The sequence below is a fragment of the Fundulus heteroclitus genome, unplaced genomic scaffold, assembly GCF_011125445.2.
Source record: "Fundulus heteroclitus isolate FHET01 unplaced genomic scaffold, MU-UCD_Fhet_4.1 scaffold_94, whole genome shotgun sequence".
In the NCBI taxonomy this organism is placed as follows: Eukaryota; Metazoa; Chordata; class Actinopteri; order Cyprinodontiformes; family Fundulidae; genus Fundulus; species Fundulus heteroclitus.
Window position 1 is genome coordinate 302,210 of NW_023397406.1, and position 20,795 is coordinate 323,004.

The 20,795-nt window shown below is 40.2% G+C and overlaps 1 protein-coding gene across 2 annotated transcripts; it reads right to left on the reverse strand.

Moving 5' to 3' along the window:
* Positions 1–13,359: 13,359 nt before the first annotated feature.
* dusp12 (dual specificity phosphatase 12) lies at positions 13,360–19,624 on the reverse strand. Of its 2 annotated transcripts, none has more exons than XM_021308736.2 (8): positions 19,442–19,622; positions 18,130–18,394; positions 17,904–18,017; positions 17,001–17,119; positions 16,787–16,886; positions 16,461–16,552; positions 16,156–16,235; positions 13,360–13,689 (listed from the first exon to the last, which is right to left on the reverse strand). In XM_021308736.2, the coding sequence occupies exons 2-8, from the start codon at positions 18,390–18,392 to the stop codon at positions 13,546–13,548; spliced, it is 912 nt and encodes a 303-aa protein (XP_021164411.2). In that variant the 5' UTR covers positions 18,393–18,394; positions 19,442–19,622; the 3' UTR covers positions 13,360–13,545. The 2 variants fall into 2 exon arrangements, with proteins under 2 accessions (XP_021164411.2, XP_012738238.2); XM_012882784.3 differs by having other exon boundaries at positions 13,569–13,689; positions 16,367–16,552; positions 19,442–19,624.
* Positions 19,625–20,795: the final 1,171 nt, after the last annotated feature.

The following is a 20,795-nucleotide window of genomic DNA, read 5'->3' on the forward strand; positions in this document are numbered from 1 at the left end:
TTGCAGTGTGACAAAACGTGGAAAAGGTGGTGGAGAATACTTTTGCAAGGCCCTGTATGTATCTGTCAGCACCATTTCTGTAAAAAAAAAAAAAAAAAAAAGCTTCAAACTGGCTTAACATATATTCACATATTAATTATAAACACATGAATTCGTTTAAAAATGTTCCACTGAAGCCCTCTTAATCCTCTGGAGCTGACATCAGGAGTTACGTAAGCATGGTGTTGAAGTGGTGGTCTGTGAGTGTGTGTGGTAAGTGACCGCCGAGCAGGACGCAGGAGACAGACGCTCATTCAGACTCTCAGCGCGCTCTGAAAAACGGAGCTGAGAGAGGGTTTGTGTGTGTGTGTTTTGTAAAACTGTCTGTCCCTAAATTATTGGCACTAAATCTTCTGTGAGCAGAAGGACCACACATGCACTGAGGCGCTCTTTAAGAAAGCTAGACCAAGTGTTCTGTCACAGAAACCGAACATCTGCATCATAGCACACACACAAAGATAGCAGTGCTGTCTAAATGTGTGTTCCTTTGTGCCACCGAGTTAAATCTGAGCAAAGTAAAACATTGTTGGAGGCAAAAAAAAAACAAAAAAAAGGGAACAAGATTATGGGGGATCAAGATCTATGGGTCATAAATACACTCAAGTCACTCAGAGGTCATTTATATTTAGCTGTGCAAAACGACAAAGAGTGGCTGTAAGTGGTTTGGACTGAGGAATCAGAGAGGGAAAGGAAAAGAGCAGAAACGTATCAGGCTAAAAGGCAGGAGAAAATAAGGCTGAGTGGGAGGTTAGCAGTCAGAGGTCACGGAAAATGTGTGTGAGTGAACAAGCAGACCTGAAAAACTCACAATTCAAAGGGAAGCCAGTGGGATTTTAGGGCAGAAAGCAAATAGATCATACAAACATAAAAACATATTTTATTATACTGGATGAAGGGCCAGTTTGGGATCACCATCTGTTGGCTTAATACGGTGTTTTTTCCACTCAAAGTCTGTAAAGTCTCTGATTGACAGGTGGGACTCACTGAGATACTATTGATTTATATTTATTTAGAGTCAAATAACATATTTAAAGACAAGCAACCCAACTTCACTAAAAAAGATTTCTCCAGATTCTGTTAGAGATTTGTTCCACAGACGCAGCTAAACATCAGAAACAGGTGTGGGTCAGCGCCAGTGGGGCTTAGCAAGAGACATCAACTTCCTCCTCCGTGTGCTTTAAGTCTCCATCAAAACAACTACACACAACATTGCTATCTGAACCAGAGCTAGTTCTTTGCAATTGTCCTGGCGTCATTGCATTGTTCCTCACATCACCAATATTGCATTTTGTTTTATCTCAAATGTTTTGTAGGGTTGGAGTCAGAAAGATTCTACATATAAGATACATAGGATTAAATAAGCTGTTTTCAGCAGGTTTAGTGAAGGGTTTGAGCTGTGGAGCTTTGGAGAAAAACCTTGATATCCAGTTCTCTGTTATATATTAGCAGAGCCCACCTGCATCGGAACCACTTCTTCACTCTTTACTTACTTTTAAAGCATATCTCTGTCTTTTTGTTGCATTTTAAAACTATTCATACCGCTGTCTCTTTGTTTCGTGTTTTTACTTTTTTTGGCATTACAAGCACAGTTTATAATGTGATAGAGCAACAAGAAGTAGCTCATAATTGCGAAGTGGGAGGAACTTTTTTATATTATATTTTGGGGATAATAATTTGCACTTTAATTTCCAAGCATTTTGGGGTATATCTCTAATAACCAATCAACCAATCAATCAATCAATCGTTTATTTAGATAGACCTTTACACAGATAGTGAATATAACCTAAAGGTTTTACAATTAAAAACAACAAAAAACATACAGAGATAAAACAAAACAAATAAGGCAATAAAGATTAATCAGGAATAGGATCAGAATCCTACTTGCTATTAAAAGGTCAGCCTGAATAAATTACTTTTTGAGGTTTGATTTAAAATGTTTTGGAGCACAGATACAGAGTCTGGTGCTGCCACTGAGAAAACCCCATCACCCCGGTGTTTGGACCTGGGCCTTGGTATATCTCATAAAATCTGATTTAAAGACCTGCCAGACACATGAAAACTTAATCATTCAGACAGATAAGGTGGGGCCAGGCCATTAAGTGCTAAATTTTAAAATCAAATCTAAAACAGACAGGAAGCCAATGCCAAGCTGAAAGAACAGGGGGGATATGATCCAATAGTTTTTTTTTTTAACCAGCACATTTAGATGTGGAAAGTTTATCCAAATTAACTCCAGCTCAGCCAGATTGAATGGAAAGAATCTGTAAAAGGGCAGTTTTTAAGTCTTCTCAGTTGCATTCAGGTCTGGACCTTGACTGGGCCTTTCTAACACATAAATATAACTCTGACTATGTGTTTATGTGTTTAAGGCTATCATCCTGCTGGCAGGTGAACCTCCACCCCAGCCTTAGTGCAGCCTCCAGCTTTCCCTCCAGGATTGCCCTGTATTTAGTTCCTCCCATCAACTCAAACTAGCTTCCTGTCCCTGGTGAAGAATCCACAAAGCATGATGCTGCCACCTCCATGTCTCATCTCAGGGATGGTTTATTCAGGGTTAGGTTCAGTCTTTAGTTGGCTAACAAATGATCTGTTGAGGTCTTTACAGAAAAGCTGTGTTTATGTTGAAATCAAATTAAGGCAAGGCAAGTTTTCACTTTTCAGTAATAAGACCATTCAAAGTGGATTAAGTGCACTCTATTTTTTTCCTACAATTTTTTCCTTTTTTTTTACTAATGAAGGATGAAGAAATGGAACGATGGTCACAAAGATTCATATTTGATAGTTTGTTGCTGAGAGCTGTATCCGTAAAAAAGGTCATGTTGCTTCATATTTTTATCAAATTGTGTGTCTTTGTTGTAACTAATCTAGATGTTTGGGTTACAGAGTGAAAGTTCTGGTCTTACTTCAGTGTCGTCATTTTTTTTCCTACATTTAAGGATTAAAGCTTTGATTTTTGTCTTTGTACCAATCTAATGTTTTAGTTTCCAAGGAGACTCTACGATCACTGTTTGAGAGGAAATACTAGAAAGCAGCGTACACGTGACGGATGAGAACAGAGTGAGCAAAGAGGGCCGGAATGAAAGAAATATGTGAGGAGAGGGGAAACAGGACATGTGAGATGAATGAGGGAAGGAGCAGAAGGAGGAGAAGGTAACAGGGGACAGAGCTGATGTGTAAACCAGACTTCTGACTTCAACATCTGCTTTTTCACTTTGAGCACCTCAGACAGAGACCAATACGGCCAAAGCACTGACAGAAATAATGCCGCTGGCTTCTGCTGTGGGGATGGAGATGAGACAGAAATATCAGAATGTGAGGAATAAGATGAAAGTTTGGAATATTTGGATGGTAATGTGCATTAATTCACACTTCAGCCTAACTCAGAAGAAACTATATTTATTATGATGTCCATCTGGTCTCTGGAAAATGAGAAAAAAAACTGCCAAAACAAAAAGTGGAGAGCTGAGAAAGAGTTCTCACACTAAACTGCACTTCTTTTAAAGGCTTTTTTTAAAGAGAGCCAAATCATATCTTTTAAATAATGCCAGAGACCACAAATTGTGATAATCACTTTTCCCTTTAGCCATACAAGAGCAGCAGATTTCTGCTGAGAGCTGTTTGAGTAGAACTCCTGCCCAAAGTTCCCATGAGCCAAGACTGAGAGACCACAGAGTACCAAGGTCAGGGGTTTAAACCTGACTCACATGCTCCATCATGTGACTCCTTGTCTTTTACCGTACGGGCCCTGAAACTCCTTAATGGGTCAGGTTTCAGGAAGCAGATCACTTTAGCATGGTTCAGATGGCTTATTCAGCTAATTTTGTGTTATTCCATTACCCAAAAAATGATTATCAACTCAGTTCAGTTCATAGATATGATGCACAAATGTCTAATAGATAAAAAATTTATGTGTTTTGTCTTCTAGCAGTTATTAATGAGGATTTAAAGTTACAAGATGTGCTAAACATAAAAAAAATCTTGAATAAAATGTATCTAAACTGCATAATTACCGGTAAATTAACTTTAAACGTCTTTCTCTATTACTGACCTTAACTCATGTTGGCTACTTCATGCACGGATCCAAATACAGACGCAGAGCCAGGGTTGAAGTCTCAAAAGTACTTACTGAGATAAGCGATATAAAGTGCAATGGTAAAACCCTTTATAAACAGAGGTGACAGGCTGTTTAAAATGCAGCTAAATAGGCCAGAAGCATAAATTCAGAAGCTTGAAAGTCTTCCCCAGGAGATAGTCTAAATAAAAAAGGTCTTCTGCTTTTAAAGATTAAAACAAATTAAAGATGAAGCTAAGAGCATTCCAGACTCTTGGTGCCAGCACTGGATGAGAGCGGGTTTAGGAGAGCAACCACAAACCTTTCTTTAGTGAACTCATAAACAGATGCTAATCAAGTGGCACTAAAACTAAATAGTATTTGTTCTGTTTCGATAAAAGCTTATTATATAAGCTTATATAAGCTTATTATATAAAGGCCCCACAGCTTTAACACAGTATATTCTGTACCATCTGCATCATAATATGGTCCATTCGTTGTTGCAATACATCCGGCCGCTACATAAACTTGCATTATTAATATTATTTTACACATAACTTTTCTAAATAACTGTGATGCTTCCAGCCTGTCTTCTGTTGTTTTTTGGGCTGGCTGGTTTTCACACTCTGTTCTGCTCAACTCCACTCTGTTAATTAGTGGAACAGCTACACCTGCGCTGACCATAATTACCTGCATGGTTTTCACCTGTGACTCTGTTAAGTAAGTAAGTAAACTTTATTTATATAACATCTTTCACAGGATAAAAACCTCAAATTGCTTTACAATAAAAACAACCATAAATCAGCACAAAATGAAAATATAAAAAGATTATTTATTTTAAACTCTGCCCATTTAAACCTGCCTCTCTCAGCCAGTAGCTGCCAGATTGACTTCAACCTTGTGTGAGCACTTAGCCAGCATTTGTGTGCACTGGCTCTTCTGACCAAATCTTCTCATTTTGGATCCTCTGTTGGCGTCACCCTCACTGGATACCTCATCTGCCTTCTGACTGGTCATGACCTGGACTGTCTTTGGATTAGTTTCCTGCCCTTTTTGGACCTCCATGCATGACCCCTACCCATCTGACAGACTTGCTTCCAGCACACTCAGCCTCTCATCTTCTGCTGCGTGGTGCCCGTTGTCAGTGCTGCCCGGTTTCTGTCCTCCCAGGACTTTTATCTGCCAGCTCCACGCTTTTGCTTATTCGTTTTATTTTCAATAAACCTTTTAAGTGCAACACCATGTCTGGCTGAATTGTGTGTCACACTAAAATGTCTGTTTTTGGTTTATTGCTAAATTGCTGACAAATGTCACAATATTTTTATTAGTTTCTGTTTTTTTTTTCATTTGTACTTTTAATTCTTTTACATTGCACATACTTACATTTATGTTTCCCTTTTGTCTTTTGTTTTTACTCGGAGTGTTGCAACAACATTTCGCTGACATGTACATTATGAATATGCTGTTGAATGACAGTCTTTCAAGTCTATAGGATATATAGAAAAAAGCTTAAGTTTAAGATGGAGCTTTCACACCAGGAACTGCATAACTACATTTTAGACTAAGTTGGCTAAGTTATCCACCTATTCCCAATTTTATTTTTTAAAATCCTTTTACTTTAACATTCAGTTGCTGTCTTTGCCTCCCATTGTTTCGTTATATGTGAGCCAATCAGAATTCAGAGGTTCACATGTTCTACCAATCACAGACTGGTATCTGATACTAACATAGTAGTAAATCACAAACTGGTTTTCTTAAAAAATTAAAATCCCAAGACGGCCTCTTTTAACAAAGAAAAATTCTCTGACCTCAACTATGTATTTATATATCATGCTATCAGCGGCGGTTGTGGGATGAATGCAACCAAAGCACCAGAACCTTGATGGTTTTATCAAGGGACTAGTTCTGCAGCAAATCACTCAACATTTTCTCTTTCCAGCTACATCTGGTGTCTGAATCACTGCATTTGCTTTTATTACCGCAATATTTCAATGTCAGCTTTATTAGCTGACACTCTGCTGTAGACATACAGGAGCATAAAACTTAAGCACTGGCATGGATCTTCACCAACACTTTTGCACTTGTTGGGATAAACGGATCTATTTCAGCTAATAAAACACAGACACTTTGTGACTTTTTGATTCAATTATGGGCATATATAATTCATTAACTGTGCACTTTATGTTTCCTCCCTTATGCCAAAGTAAAAATAACATTCATGAACAATAACAGTAACAGAAGATAAAAAGGAGCCCTGCGGTAGACTGGCGACCTGTCCAGGGTGTACGCCGCCTCTCACCTATTGACAGCTGGAGATAGGCACCAGCAACACCTCATGACCCCATGAGGAATTAACGTGTTGGAAGATGGATGGATGAAGATAGAAGGATGATCCTAGTTTATTGCTGTGAATAAACTGAAGTTACTAAAAATGTGTGGTTGTTCAACCAGCCAGTGTTTGGTTCCCAGCTCTGTTATAACTTTTTTCCTTTAATAACATGGAATATTATTATGGTGTCATAGCAGTGTTTTTACAATGGTGCATAAGTCCACTACTCATGGTAGCTCCCACCAAGACTATACCTCTGCACTACTCTCATGCTATCCATCCTTACTTCCTGCAGAATTGTTCTTCTGTTCTTCAAGACCCACTTGAAGAGAGCTTTTCAGAGAGCATCTCCTACCCTAGTCCTTCCTCTGTACCCTGCCAACCTCACTGCATATTTTTCTGCACTTCTCTCTGTGCCCTGATCACCTCTGACTGAGCCATACTAGAGGTCGTCCTTCCAACTAGCTTATTGCTATGTTTTATGTTAACTGCATTAATATATCGTCATTTAAAAGCATCTGTCAGTGTTATGATGCTGCCCTGTCAGTCTGCATTCATCCACAGTTCTCCTTCAAACTCATCAGCATTACTTAGCTCATTATTGTTCAGAAACCAGCGGCTGGCAGACAGAGAGCTTCATCCGTCCACCCATTGTCTTCCATTTGGTAGCAGGGGTAACAGGTCGAAGAGCAAAACCCAGACATCCCTCTCCCCAGCAACATCCTCCAGCTCATTCTGGGGGATCCCAAGGCGTTCGCAGCTCAGACAGGATATAGAGTCTCTCCAGTGAGTTCTGGGTCTTCCCTGGGATCTCCTCCCAGTGGGACACGACCGCAAAACCTCCCAGAGAGGCGCCCAGGGGATCATGATCCGATGGCCAAACGACCTGAACGGACTCCTTTCAATGGAGAGAAGCAGCAGCTCTACTTTGAGCTTCTCATCAGATATCTAAGGCTGAGCCCGGCCACCGTCCAGATGAAGCTTGTTCCGGCCGCATGTATCCGGGATTGCCAAATTACTGAAAGCCTTAACCTGTAAATTTTCAGCATTCTTTTCCTGCATTTCTTTCTCGTTACAACCTCGATCACATCCTCTGGATTTCCCTGCCTCGCATTGCTCTTTCCAGACTTCTAATCTCTGGACCAGGACCTATATTTTGCCCTCGCCTAACCCTCAGATTTGTCTGCCCTGTCCAGCATCACAGTACAATCTTCGGTTTTTAAGTCACGGATTGGTCCGCATCAATCAAGAAAAAAATAAAATGTGGCCCCTGTAGAACTGAACCGAGATGTGTTTAGATTGTTTTATTAATAAAGGTCAAGTGGGTATAGCCACTAACTGGATGGGTGGATGTTTAGGGATATTTCTATTAAAATCATGCAAGCATTTTAAAAAAAAAGATCTAAATCAATTTGCAGTTACGATACATGAACTTGAATGCACCAAAAACCTTGCTGGGAAATGTCCTGACATTACTAGTGTGCCGTCACATCTCATGCGTTGGGCAGTGGTTTTTACTGGCTGAATGGTGATGTTAGCTGAATCAAGACTTAAGCTGATTCTTCTCCAGTCCCAGAGATGTTTGCACTCAGCTTTAAGCTGTTTCAGGTGAGTAATTCAGTTAAAGGTTGTGTGAATTATGTACGTATTGCTGCTGAGAAATGAATATGTTGACATGGAGTTCTGGTTCCCCCTTTCTTTCCCCTCTGTAGCTGCATGAGAAACCTTAATGTTCCCAAATAGGAGCGTTAAGTGACAGCTGGGATTTCCCTCTGTTTTGTTTTGGTGTCATTTTATTGTCGCATGGACTGCACTTTAAATTGTCTTATCAGGGAAATGTGTTAAACAAATATACTTGCCTTACCTTTTAAAGTTACACTACATAACTTTGCATTACACACTTTGTCCCACACAAACATTCTGCAGGTGTTCAGGTATAAAACTACGCTGTATTTGTTTACTACATGTGCATACCGACCAGACAAGGCTATATCGGATGTTTTTAGTATAAACGCATGTACCATACATCCTTAAAAATAGTATAACGACCTTAATAAACACTGTTTAGCTGTCAGTTCTATTCCTTTCTGTTTACAGGATGTACAACTGCAAATGGTCATCTCAGTGTAAGCATGTGAACTTAACACAGCGACGGTATTGTCACTTAACAAAAATCACTAGGGGGGGCCAATGGCGCTGATTGTAAGGCAGCCCCAGGGCAGCTGTGGCTGCAATGTAGCTCACCACCGTCAGCGTGTGAATGGGTGAATGACTGAATGTAATGCAAAGCGCTTTGGGGTCCTCAGGAGTCGATAAAGTGCTATACAAGTACAGGCCCTTTACCATTTTATTACCATTTATAAAGAGGAACCACAAACATCAAAATAAATCAAAGCAAAAATATACTGAAGTGAAGTGAAGTTCAGGATGTATACAAATTAGTTTAAGCTCAGCCTGGAGGAGGTGTTTCTCTACTGATCCTAACTTGTTTTGCACATAAATAGGAAAGATTTCATCTTGTGTTTGTCATAGGTTTCTTGTGCAAGTTAATCACTTCTGTCCTTGTATCGTCCACCTTCAAGTTAACTTTGGTTTCTCTGTGTTCACCAAGTCCATCTGTAGCCGGGTATCTCCTGCTTGAGCTGCTCGTAAATACAAAAAGGGATCTGACAGCACTTCTTTAGGCAAATAATTATGAAACTGAAGGCTTGAGATGGCTTTTTGAAAGGCTATGGAGCAGCTGCAGCAAGCCTTGGTCCCAAGCAGAGAAGTCAGGTCTTCTCCATCAGGTAGCTGAAATGTCTTGTCTAGGAGAGAGGTCCTTTTCCAGTGTTTCTGTTTACCTTGAACAAACGATCATTAGGCTATAAATGACCAACACCTTCCTTCTGGTAATGCATCCATTTACTTATCTGGTGTATGGTTTGTTCTTGCTGAAGAGACATCTTGATGCACAAGACACAAGTTTAAAAACAATACTGAGAAAATTGTATGTTATGAAGTCTTTCAAAGCTGATAAAGCTCTTTGCAGTGACTCTGCCGCATTACCTAATTCTTTCACTCCTAAAGCTGAAGTTGTGAAGCTTGCAGAGCTTCTTTTTTTTATATTTGTGTCAGTGTGACATCGTGTTTGACCCGGCCAGACATTAAAGATGTGAAACATTCACCATGCATAACATCCACAAGATTGTCCTGTAAATTCGGGTTGTTCAGTTGGTAGTGGGTCCCCATTAGAGTTAACCTGACCAGCCAGACTGATGATGTCTGGCACTCTAGTTCTGCACATTGACTTTGTGAACGCACAAATACCGCGAGAATTCATCTTGCAGGCAAGGTTACATTAGAATAGATTTATCTGAAATAAATACATTTTATTTTTTCCATTAAGACAAGCTATTGCGATGTTAAAAGGACATAAATGTTAAAAAGAGACACCAGTGTCCTACTCCTACATGAGGTTCTCATGTTGTTAGCATAGCTTATCTGCCATCAAGTGGCTGCAGTGTGGAACTACAAAACAGAGTATTGTTGGAAATCTGCTTTGTTGAAATGACTTGCCTAATGGATGGTGACCTGCCCCTCAATGATCCAGCTTGGATGAGAGGATATAAAGAATGGATGGATGACTAGGACCTGTGCAAACTACCTATTATTAGAGGTGTGAATAAATATTTGCTCCTGTAACCAATATTGTTATGAATCATGCAACATATTCCAAAACAATAGCTCTGTCTGGTCATTTAAAGTTGCAATTGTACCTTTTTTTAGTTAAAACTTTTAAAGGTTGCATTTTACAGATCTAACCGTCTATTGTTGCTGGGAGAGAGGCAGGGTACATCCTGCACAGGTTGCCGGTCCACTGTCTTTATAGGATTTTTTTTCTTTTAAACTACATGCAATTATTTAATGTCATCATTTAAAATGTAGATTTAAGTAGTGGCACATTTAATCATTTGTCAATTTCCTAATTTAATACTACATACATCTGTCAGTATGATTTGAATGAATTTGACTTTGTAAAGTGCCTTGAGATGACACGTGTTGTAAAATTGGCGCTGTATAAATTAAATTTTATTATTTTGTGATACATTAAATAAACATTTAATTATTTAATGGGCCGTTTCTTTATTTCTTGATAGATTTATTTAATTTTGTGCCTTTGATCCCTCCATCCTGATGCCTTATCATTGACTGATGTTTTAGTTGTTCCCTTCCCAGTGTGTTGGTCTACTACATAAACTCCTAATAAAACACATAGAAGTCTGTAGTTGTCATGTGACAAAAGGAGAGGAAAGTTCAATAAGCATAACTAGCTTTGAGGACCTCAGTAATTTAAACCTTTGCATGTCTACCACTCCACACAGTCATAAAGCACTCTCTCCTCTCCTCTGGACCTCCTTTTCTTTCCTGTTTCCTGCTTATAATCATTTTTACAGATAGCTTCAAACGCTGTAATGTGGATGGGTCGTATTTTGCTCAGGCAAACATGGCTCATCAGAAAATTTCTGAGCGCGAACACATTTTTTTTGCTGTTCGACTTGCCTGAAACAACTGAGAGCCGGTGACGATTCCCTGTGGGCACAACTACTGCAGCACTGCAAAAAGGGAACTAAAATTAAGTAAATTTTTCTTGAAATGAGTACATTACTTCTTGATTTGAGCAGGTAAATAAGATTATTTGCCAATGGAATAAGATTTTTGCACTTAAAGTAGGAACAATTCATCTCCATCATCGTTTTTCAAGTGCAGAATATCTAATTATCTTATTTTAGGGGTAGAACTACTAAGCCCACTGGCAAATAGTCATATTTACCTGTTCAAATCAATGGAAAATAGACTAATTTCTAAAAAATTTTACTTACTTTTAGTTCCCTTTTTGCAGTGAGGGCATGTATTCAACGCTACTAGGATGAGAAGGATCCCAGCAAAGACTACAGCTCTCCTCAATGCAAGGAGGAGCTTTGGATCTGAGCCTGTGCTGTACAAAAACTCCATGTTTGCAGATATAATAGAGCAACTCAGGAGTTAGCCTGTTCATGGCTCCTCTTCTGAACGTGACGATTTGAGTTTAAGTGCAAGAACCAAATGTCAAACCAGTGAGAAGGTCCAGAAGAGCAACAGCTCCCATCACAAGGAAGCGATGAAGTTCTTCTGCCGCACTCAGAGGAGTATTTGTCGTCTCTGCTCAGTGGAGGAGCATAAAGATATTGTTTCTGTGGAATCAGAGAGGATTCCACAGACGTTGTTCACAAAGAAACCACAAGGACATTGGTGATGGAGACCCAGCTAAACATGGTGATGTCACCAGCTGAGCCCTGCATCAAAGCTGAGTTCCTTACAGAAATCTGCTTTTATCTCTGGGGTTCAAGAGAGTCACTCAGGCTAAACAAAAAAAAACAAAAAAAAACGTAAGCCCTTTTCATCCTGACTGATTCACGGGTTGGTCCCAGGCCCTGAGCGCACAGAGCTCTGTTCCTGGGAGGTGTAGTGGACTGGAAGAGTTACAGCAGCGGTGGCACAAGTACCAGCAGAACAGGAAGGAAGGGTGAATCTGGGAACATGGAGTCCGGGGCATTGGACTGCTTCAAAGACAGCTTTGTATTCAGACATGATGGAAGAGGAACATGTATCCCAGGCCCTCAGTCCTCTGTAGCAGGGAGCCTGTCCTTTTTCAGCGTCTCTGACAACACGGCTCTCCTCCACAGAGCGCAGACCACGTTCAGCCAGCCTTTACATGCTGGCCTTTGGGTCGGTGTTTGTGACGGCTCTGCTGCAGAGTTCTGCTGACAGCTTTTAGAGGTCCTGGCCGCTTGTTTTCATCTCTGACAGTCAGCAAACAGCCCTGCTCTGTGGTTTCTGAGAAAAGATTGGTGTTGAAAACCTTTGCCTAAATATTTCAGAAAGACACCTTAACGTGCCTAATGTCTTCCGGAAAACAAGTTCATTTTGGAAAGACAGAAATGTTGGTGTTTTATTCATTGCTTTCAAAGCACAATGGAGCTAAATCACTAATTGTGCTCCAAAGTGCTTAACATGTTTATCCATATACATTTCCTTCTTTGTTAGCACCTTCCAAATAGAAACCTTCTTATTTTATACAACATCATGTTCCATAATCATCTTTAGATCTGCTTTACAACTCTTTATAAGCAATAAGAATGGAAAAGGAAAATGAAATGTAGATGGAACCTTGTACTTTTAAATCACTGCTGCACCTTATACTGTAATTTACAAGCTGTATGCAACGAAATTTCTTTTGTTCGCACTCTGTGCATACAAAATGACAAATAAAGTTGTCTAAGTCTAACAACTTTGAAGACATAATTGTTTTGTGAAGCAAACAACAAATAGGACAAAACAACATAAAACTTCAGCAGGCATTGCTGTCCCCCACCCCCCAAAGTCAGTATTTTGTAGCGTCACCTGGTGCGGCTAGCTGCAAGTGGCTTTGAATAAGTCACTATGAGCTCGCCACAACTGGCCACTTGGAGATTTGCCCAGCAAAGCCACCAGGACGAGGACATCCACCTAAATTGACAGGTCATGCAAGGAGAGCAATAATCATAGAAGCAGCTAAAAATGCTCATGGTACCTCAGGAGGAGCAGCAGAGATCCACTGCTCAGGTGGGAGAAACTGTATACAGAACAAGTGTTAGTCATAGACTCCTAAAGTATGACCTCTGCTAAAAAGTGATATGAAAACAGCCATAAAAACAGCAAATGTGTGAAAGAAGGGGCTCTGGTCAGCTGAGAACAAGATTGAACTTTTAGGCCTACGTGCAAATTACTTTGCAGCAAAGCTACAAGAATTGTACCATTTCTTTTTTTAAACACTCTACATTCCAATAATGCTGGAATGACATAAATGTATCATCAGAAAGTCAAAACCCCCTCAACTGACCCAAAGCTACGGCCGCGTCACTGAAGCAGAGAAGCATGATGTGTTGGAGAATGTTTTATTTAAATACAATATTTACAGATCGTCTCATTCATAAATGCTGCCCTCAGAAGATGGTTCTTTTGACTTTGTACACTTAGGGTCTACATTATTTCATCCATTCATACCGTCTATGCACAGCATTTATGTGAACCACGTTAAGATCAGCTCCTGAGACAGGTGTGCGTGTTATTTAGAAACGTGAAGCTGTCGGATCTCGTCCACTCTGTTGCGATGCAGCTGGAAGGCGGGCGTGACCCATCGGCCGCACGAACACTGGTCTCCACACCAACTGAACGAGCCCAGCTTGGAGCGACACTTTGGACACAGGAGCTGCACACACACACACACACACACACACACAAATGATGAGGTTTTGGTAAAAGACAACTACTGAGTCACATTTAAGAAAACAGGTCCCTGTGGTTCAAAGTATTTGCAATGACCTTATTTACACCATGTAAACCGTTTCCTCTCAATAGTGATGAAAACTTGTGCTTTTATATCTTTACATCTGGATTATTCCAGTTCATTGCTCACTTGTCTTAACCAGATCTCCGGGGGAACGTCTGCAGGTTGTTCAGAAAGCTTTAAATAAATGATTGTTATGGAGACCCTAAAATGCCACCTATTGGTGCAGCGATCCCCCAGCCTCCTCTGCCTCTCTGCCTGGTGGCAAGATCACGGTGGGTTCCCACATTTTCCCGTCGTTCTCATCCTTTTAAACCTTTTCATTATTCCGCTTTGTGTTGTCATTTCCAAGTTTAAGCGAGGAGCTATTTTCCTGTAAGCATCTTCTGACCTGTGATGAACACACTTCTGTCTTACTTGACAGAAAATTATATCCTGCTGTTCCCATTTTGTATAGAGTCATATCGGGTAACAGCCAATCACTGATTAGCAACTAAAATTTCCCAGAGGATATGATTAACTCTAATTGTGCGTTCACACCGAACGTGTTTTTGGCGAACAGGGCAACGGATTCAGCTTATCCCTGTGTACAGGTGAAACACAGGAGCGATGCCACGCAAAGCGATGCACCGGAGGAGTTTATAGCAATGCGACAGACATGATTTTGCCAATTAAAGCAAAGTCAGAGCAACACAGCACAAGTGATGGATACGAAGTTACAGTCGTTGAAGTTCGAAAATCAGAATTTTTGTGTCTTGTCACGACAACCAATCAGGAACTGGATGTGGCTGTGACGTGGTGCGGTACAGCCAGTGGCCTTGTATGGTCTTTTCTCCGTTTGTCCTTTCTGTGTAGCTGCAGATTGCTGCCTGCTGGCTCCACTGTGGATGCAGATCTGTGTGTCACTTCCTGCCTAAGGCCTACCGCAGATCTGATTGGCTCATCACTATATTGCTCCACCAATCCCCGAAGAGGCCTCCCTATTTGAACTTCCAGTTCTTTACAGTCTTTTTTGAGCAGCTTGCCATTTTGCTGGGTGTTTTGATAGCTTTAACCTGCTGTGAGTTTGTTTGTAGCTTGATTGTTTAGAAGTGACCTGTGTTTAGTTGTTGTTGTTTTGTTTGTAGCCTTTTGCTTAGGTTGGTGTAGGAACTTTGGTCAAGGCTTCGTTAAGGGCTTTGGGCGTCAGCTCTGAAATTGAGATGTGAATTTGTACTTTACGGATTTTGTTTTATTTACTGTTTTGGTTTTTAAGTCTGGTTGACTTTTGATTTGTTAATTTTCCACTCCTGAGTGTGTTGTAAAACTGAACAATAAACACTAAACAGTTAAAACCTTTCAAATCTGGGTGTTAATGTTACTCCCCCTTCCCCCTGGAAGGCGCAGATGAAGCAGTTTTCATTCAACATGGAAGACAAGCTAATAACGGCGGTCTGCGGTCAGCCTGAGTTGTATGACTCAACCAATCATTACTGAGACAAACTCAGAAAGGAGCAAGCCTGGAGAAGAGGGAGTGAGACCGGAGAGGCAGCTAGGTGAAAGCTTCACTAGATAGCGCCACTGTACTGCTGTGTTTCTGCAACTTGCTATCCATATGTCAGGCGATCAAAAGTACGCAAACATGGCGACTTTGTCGATGAAAACACATTTGGTGTGAACGCACCATAAAAGTTAAACATAAATCAAGTCCTTGAGTTACAGTCAAACCATGTTAATAACGACTATTCTTTTATGTATCAAATAATTTTCACATTTATGTATTTTCTTTTTCTAATTTTAAATGTTTTACTCTTTAATCTTTGCCTGTGGCTTTGTGGTATTGTTCTTTATGGAAGCGATCAATAATAATCAGTCAATAAAAACAAAAAAATCTATTGTCTTTGCTGGACTTTTTTCCCAGTGAATAACTGTGCTCAAATTAAAAGTTTAATGTTTCTGTCAGATTAAGCTGCTGCAATAGAAGATAGTGTATTTTACTATTTAAACATTTTACATGTTTCACTGAGCTCATAGTGGAAAACAATGCAACTTGCAATCAAATGAAAAATATTTACTATAGTAAGAAAAATGTTTCCTCTTTTTAGATGTCATAAATTTGCTAAAAATGGGAGAGAGAGAAAACAAAAGTCATCAATATTTTGGCCATTTTTCCCCTAAACACTTTCTCAAAAGTGTGAAAGTAAAATCTTTTGGGCTCTTTTAGGCATTAAGACAATAATTCTTAATGCCACATTGACAGACAGGACACAAAAAGTAAATAAATAAACACTTTTCCTCTAGTGAGAAATAATACATAGTAGAGATGATGTTCCTGTGTTCATCATTTCCTTCCCGCTTCACATATTAAATTATCTCCGCTCTGTATTTATGGAGCTCCGGGTCCATTACCTGTCCATTCATCACTCCAAGCAAAGCCGGCTCCATCCACTGCACCGGCTCAACGAAGTACGAGGTGCACTGGACTTCTCCTGGAGAAACCACACGACTCACGTTAGAGATTAGGGTACAAACTCCAACTTCAGCCTGTCTGTCTTAATAATATCCGGACACATAAATAAAAAGGCATTTCTGAAGAGTCCCAGCTGATGGAGAGCCTCACTTTGACCAGGAAGGAGAACAGCTCCAGCTTGGTGGCAGTGATGTGTTCTGTGCATTGTAGAGAGAGAGAACTGACAGAGAGGCTGTGCTCCTACCGGTCAGGTTACTGGGCTTCTTGTGACTGAAGGCCGAAGCTCCTTCCCCTACAGCATGACTGAGAACGCTGGAGCCACGAAACAGAGTCCGTCTGAGGAGGAGACAGCAGAGGTAAAAATCACAAACGGCTGCTATGGACTGATCTGGTGCATCAGCTTCACAAATCTACCGAGAAGAAAATGCTCCGAAAATACATAAACATGTTTGGGCTTAGGACAGCACACAACAAAGTTCTATTAATGCTTAAGAAAATGACCTGGATTCAGCCAGCTGGATGATCTATGTGTATCTATGTGTTGAAGGAAAGCGTGTGAACACAACTTACCTGCACTTTCTGCATCTATAGGACAACTCAGAGGAGCTGGAGTTGGCGGGGTCAATAGCAAAAATCTCCCTGGGCAACTCTGCCAGGCCCTGCTGTAACTCTGCTCCAGCAAAACACAGGCGGGGGGGGGTGTAGAGCAATCACAAAACAACTAGGAGATGCCACAGAAACTATGAGCAGTGCAGAATGCGGGGAGTCACTCAGCTGTGTGTACCTGGGTATTTCTCTGTGATCTTCTGCAGTCTGTACTGTTTGTAGGAGGAACTGGACGTGTCCACTTCACAGTGCATGGCTTCATACAGATGGAGCTGCTCCTCAAAGCCACTGTTGACCCTGAAACGCAGCACCCAGCATGACCACGAGTCTGAACCCCACTTATCTGTCTGATCCCCAGTTATCTGTGGGCTCTCACAACTGGAAGCACAATCTTTGTGTTAGAACGGCCTAGTCCAAGTTCAGACCTTAACACAACTGATAATCTGTGTCATGACTTGAAGGTTGCTACTGACAGATGCTCTCCCTCCAGTCTGAGCCTGAGCCATGTTGCATTGAAGAAGGAGCAAAGATGTCAGTCTCTAATGTGCAAAGGTGCTAGAGAAGTGACCTTATGACAGTAACTACAGGTACAGTCATAGTGTTGCCTTAGGAGCACTTAGGTTGACTTAAAAATGCATGTCACACTTTTTAAACTTTTTTTGTAAAAAAAAAAATCTAGAAAGCCATACACCACTTTTCTTCCAGATTGCAGTCATGCATTATTTTGTGTTCGCAAACCATAAGAACACCATAAACAAATGTGAAAGGCTTCAAAGTGAATACTTTTGCAAGGCCCTGTACATCAGTGCTGAATGTCTCTCATTCACCTCCTCTGCTTTTAAAATTAAATTTTATTTTTTTCTAAAATGGAGGTGAAAAACTTTCCTCTATGTCTTTTTGCTGAAAACCGTGAGCACTTTATTTTATTATCTGCTTAACACAGCGGTGCATTCATGTGATATTAGACCAAAACAGGCTTTCAATCATTTTTAAACTTAGGTTAAAAAAAAAATTAAAGCCAGCTTTATTTTTGTTTTATCCGCCGAATAAAGTTTTATGTTTAGGACAGAGAGACACTCACTGAACATCCTGTTTGAGACCTTTCAGTCTGTTGTAGGCCTCAGTGAAGCCCAGCTGGTATCTCTTCATGAGATAAGCAGTCACAATGGTGGCACTGCGACTCCGACCCGCCTGGCTGACATGAAAAATACAGAAACACTGTCACTGATGCTGCAGTGTTTGTTTGAATCTAAATAAAAGAGTAGAAAAACTACTGTTGTTATTCGCCCTTGACCTCTGACCCTTACCAGTGAACAAGCGCTGCCCCGCCCCCTTTAACCGCCTCCTCAATGAAAACACAGCAGGCGTCCATGTGACTGAGGAGGTCAGACGTGGCTTCGTCCAAAACGTCGATCCACTTCCTGAGGAGCTTCCCGTCAGGCGGGAGCAGCAGCGCGGGGTCCGCCGAGTCCACAGACAGGACATGAGTGACAGACGCAGCCTCTAGCGCCTGCCTGTCGTTCAGGTCGGCTGCAGAGCCAATGTACACACCGGTGTCCACCAGCAGCATGACTGCAGGGTGAAAGAGAGAGGGGCAGAAATACAGAGAAAGATCGGTTTAAAAAAAAAATTAAAAAAAAGGCCCAAAAAGTTACTTCACACAGAGTTTTAGGAGTTAAATGCTTCTTTAAAGACTTGATCTGCTTTTGGCCTCATTGCATCTTGTACCAGCTCTGTCGTCTTGTCCGAAACCCTTTAGAACACAGATGTCAAACTCAAGACCTGCGGCCTGTCAAGGTAAATTATCCGGCCCTCAAAAGCCAAAAAAAAGGCATATCATGTCATAAAGTAGAGGCATATATCCTTTTAAAGTGTATAAAGTGGCTAAAACGGTGCCTCCTGTAAGTGTAGCTCACTCCAATATCAACTTTTTTTTACAGATAAACTGTATAAACTGGGCCTAAGGTTGCTACTTTCATGTTACTGTGCATTTTTTTATTCTTCTATGTGAACTGGAATGAAATTATGGAATGAAAAGTATCGCCTAAACACATGCAACCGGCCCTTTAAATGACTTCATGACGCCAAAGTGGCCCCATATAGAAATGAGTTTTACACCCCTGCTTTAGAACAATAAAACCAAGAAAATTGAACGAGAGCAGGGCCCTGCTGAGGAAATTTCAGCTACTAACTAAAGTATCTCCATTTGTTCTTAAAAACCTTCCAAAACATCTGCAGTGTAGAGAAAATGCGCCAGGGAATTAAAGATTCTTTAAAACTGCACAAGAGAACATGCTGCAAACACAGAGTGAACCTCTCTCTGACTTTACCCTGGTATGCTGGTGATATTTACGCACTTTGCGTAAGTGTTTATACAGAATACTGGTGTCGAGATGCGTTTAAAGCGCAGAAACAGTCAATCTGAGATCATGAGGGTCTTTAAGTAAAAGGCTGACAGAAGGACATTTAAAGAGATTATTAGTGCCGTTAAATGTCTAGACTAGTTACGTTGATTGTTGAATTATTTCAAACAAGTTGTGGCGAACTATTCGGAGGGAGATTGTAACCATGTGTCAATCAGAGCAGAAAAGCAGGTCGTGTTTCAGTCCGCCGACTCACCTGTTCAGCTGGACAATGTCTCTGTCCTCCTGCAGCGAGTCCGCAGCTTTAGATCTGCAGCTCTGACCCGCCGTCAGCAGGAAAGGTCCGACTAAAGCCGCAGAATTTGAGAAAGAAAAGCCGAGGCACAAATAAAAGTAAACGAAAGACGGCGGTGTTTGGTTCGTTGTATAAAGCGTACGGGCGGAAACATTAGAAGGCAGTACTTTGTTCCGTTCTCGTGTCTTTCTTTCATTCATTCTTTCTTTCTTTCTTTCTTTCTTTCTTTCTATTCATTAAACCTTTCTTCGTTATATTTACTATAGTGAAACAAATCATGTTAAATTGTCACTTCCAGATGACATTCACCACATAAATTGCTGCGTTCCAACATAATACGGTTACCTGCTGTCTGTTCTTTTCTTGTCTTTCCTATCTTTGGAGCTGTTTTCTGTACATTATCAATTAAACTAAAATCTTCCCCATGGTTCTGCTCCTCATCTAATCTGCCATTGCTCCAGAACCTTAAGCCATATCAGCGATTTCGCCTGATTTTTCCCTAAGTGCCGATATAAAAGCATTAGTATTTTTCTTAGATGCTTGTTTTGTTAATTTATCAGCTGCTTCATCCCACTCCAACCCCATGTTTCCTGGAACCCACATAAAAGTGATTGTGACCTCTTTCTGACCACGTTTTGTGTTTAGCATGCTTCACAGTCTGATAAAAGAACAGCTTTTCATTTTTCATTCTCATGTTTCTTTAATTTTGGAGATTACTTTTAAACAACAAAAATATTATTATTATTATTATTATTATTATTATTATTATTATCATCGTCATCATAAATTGTCATATTTTTGTGTTATTAGTTTTATTTGTTTGTCGTACTAGTAGCATTTTTGGAATTTTTCTAAATGTGGTCATTTGTATTCGGTCTATATTTCATTTTGGTGTTTTTGTGCAGATATTCCCCATATGCATTCTTTAATTTGGTACTGAAAGCATATCACAAAAATGTTTTAACTATACATTTTTTAAATTAAGCTCAATACTCAGTGTTTGAAAATGTATTGTGATCTTATTCAGATACCCCTTGCCTCACTTTTGCATTAATAATACCAATACCCTCTTCTGCGACACACATTATCCCTGCATTACCTGACTATTTTAATAAGATAATTTTTTAAACTTAACATATAATATAATATATAATACAATACAGAACAGAATAAACTGTAAACCAGTCTGTAGTAAAGTGGATATAGGTTAATAAAATATTCCACTACTAAAGCTTGCACACAATTCATGGTTAGCATCAATATGCATTAATGTGTAATAGAATGATTTCATCAGTCTCAAAACTTTAAATTTATC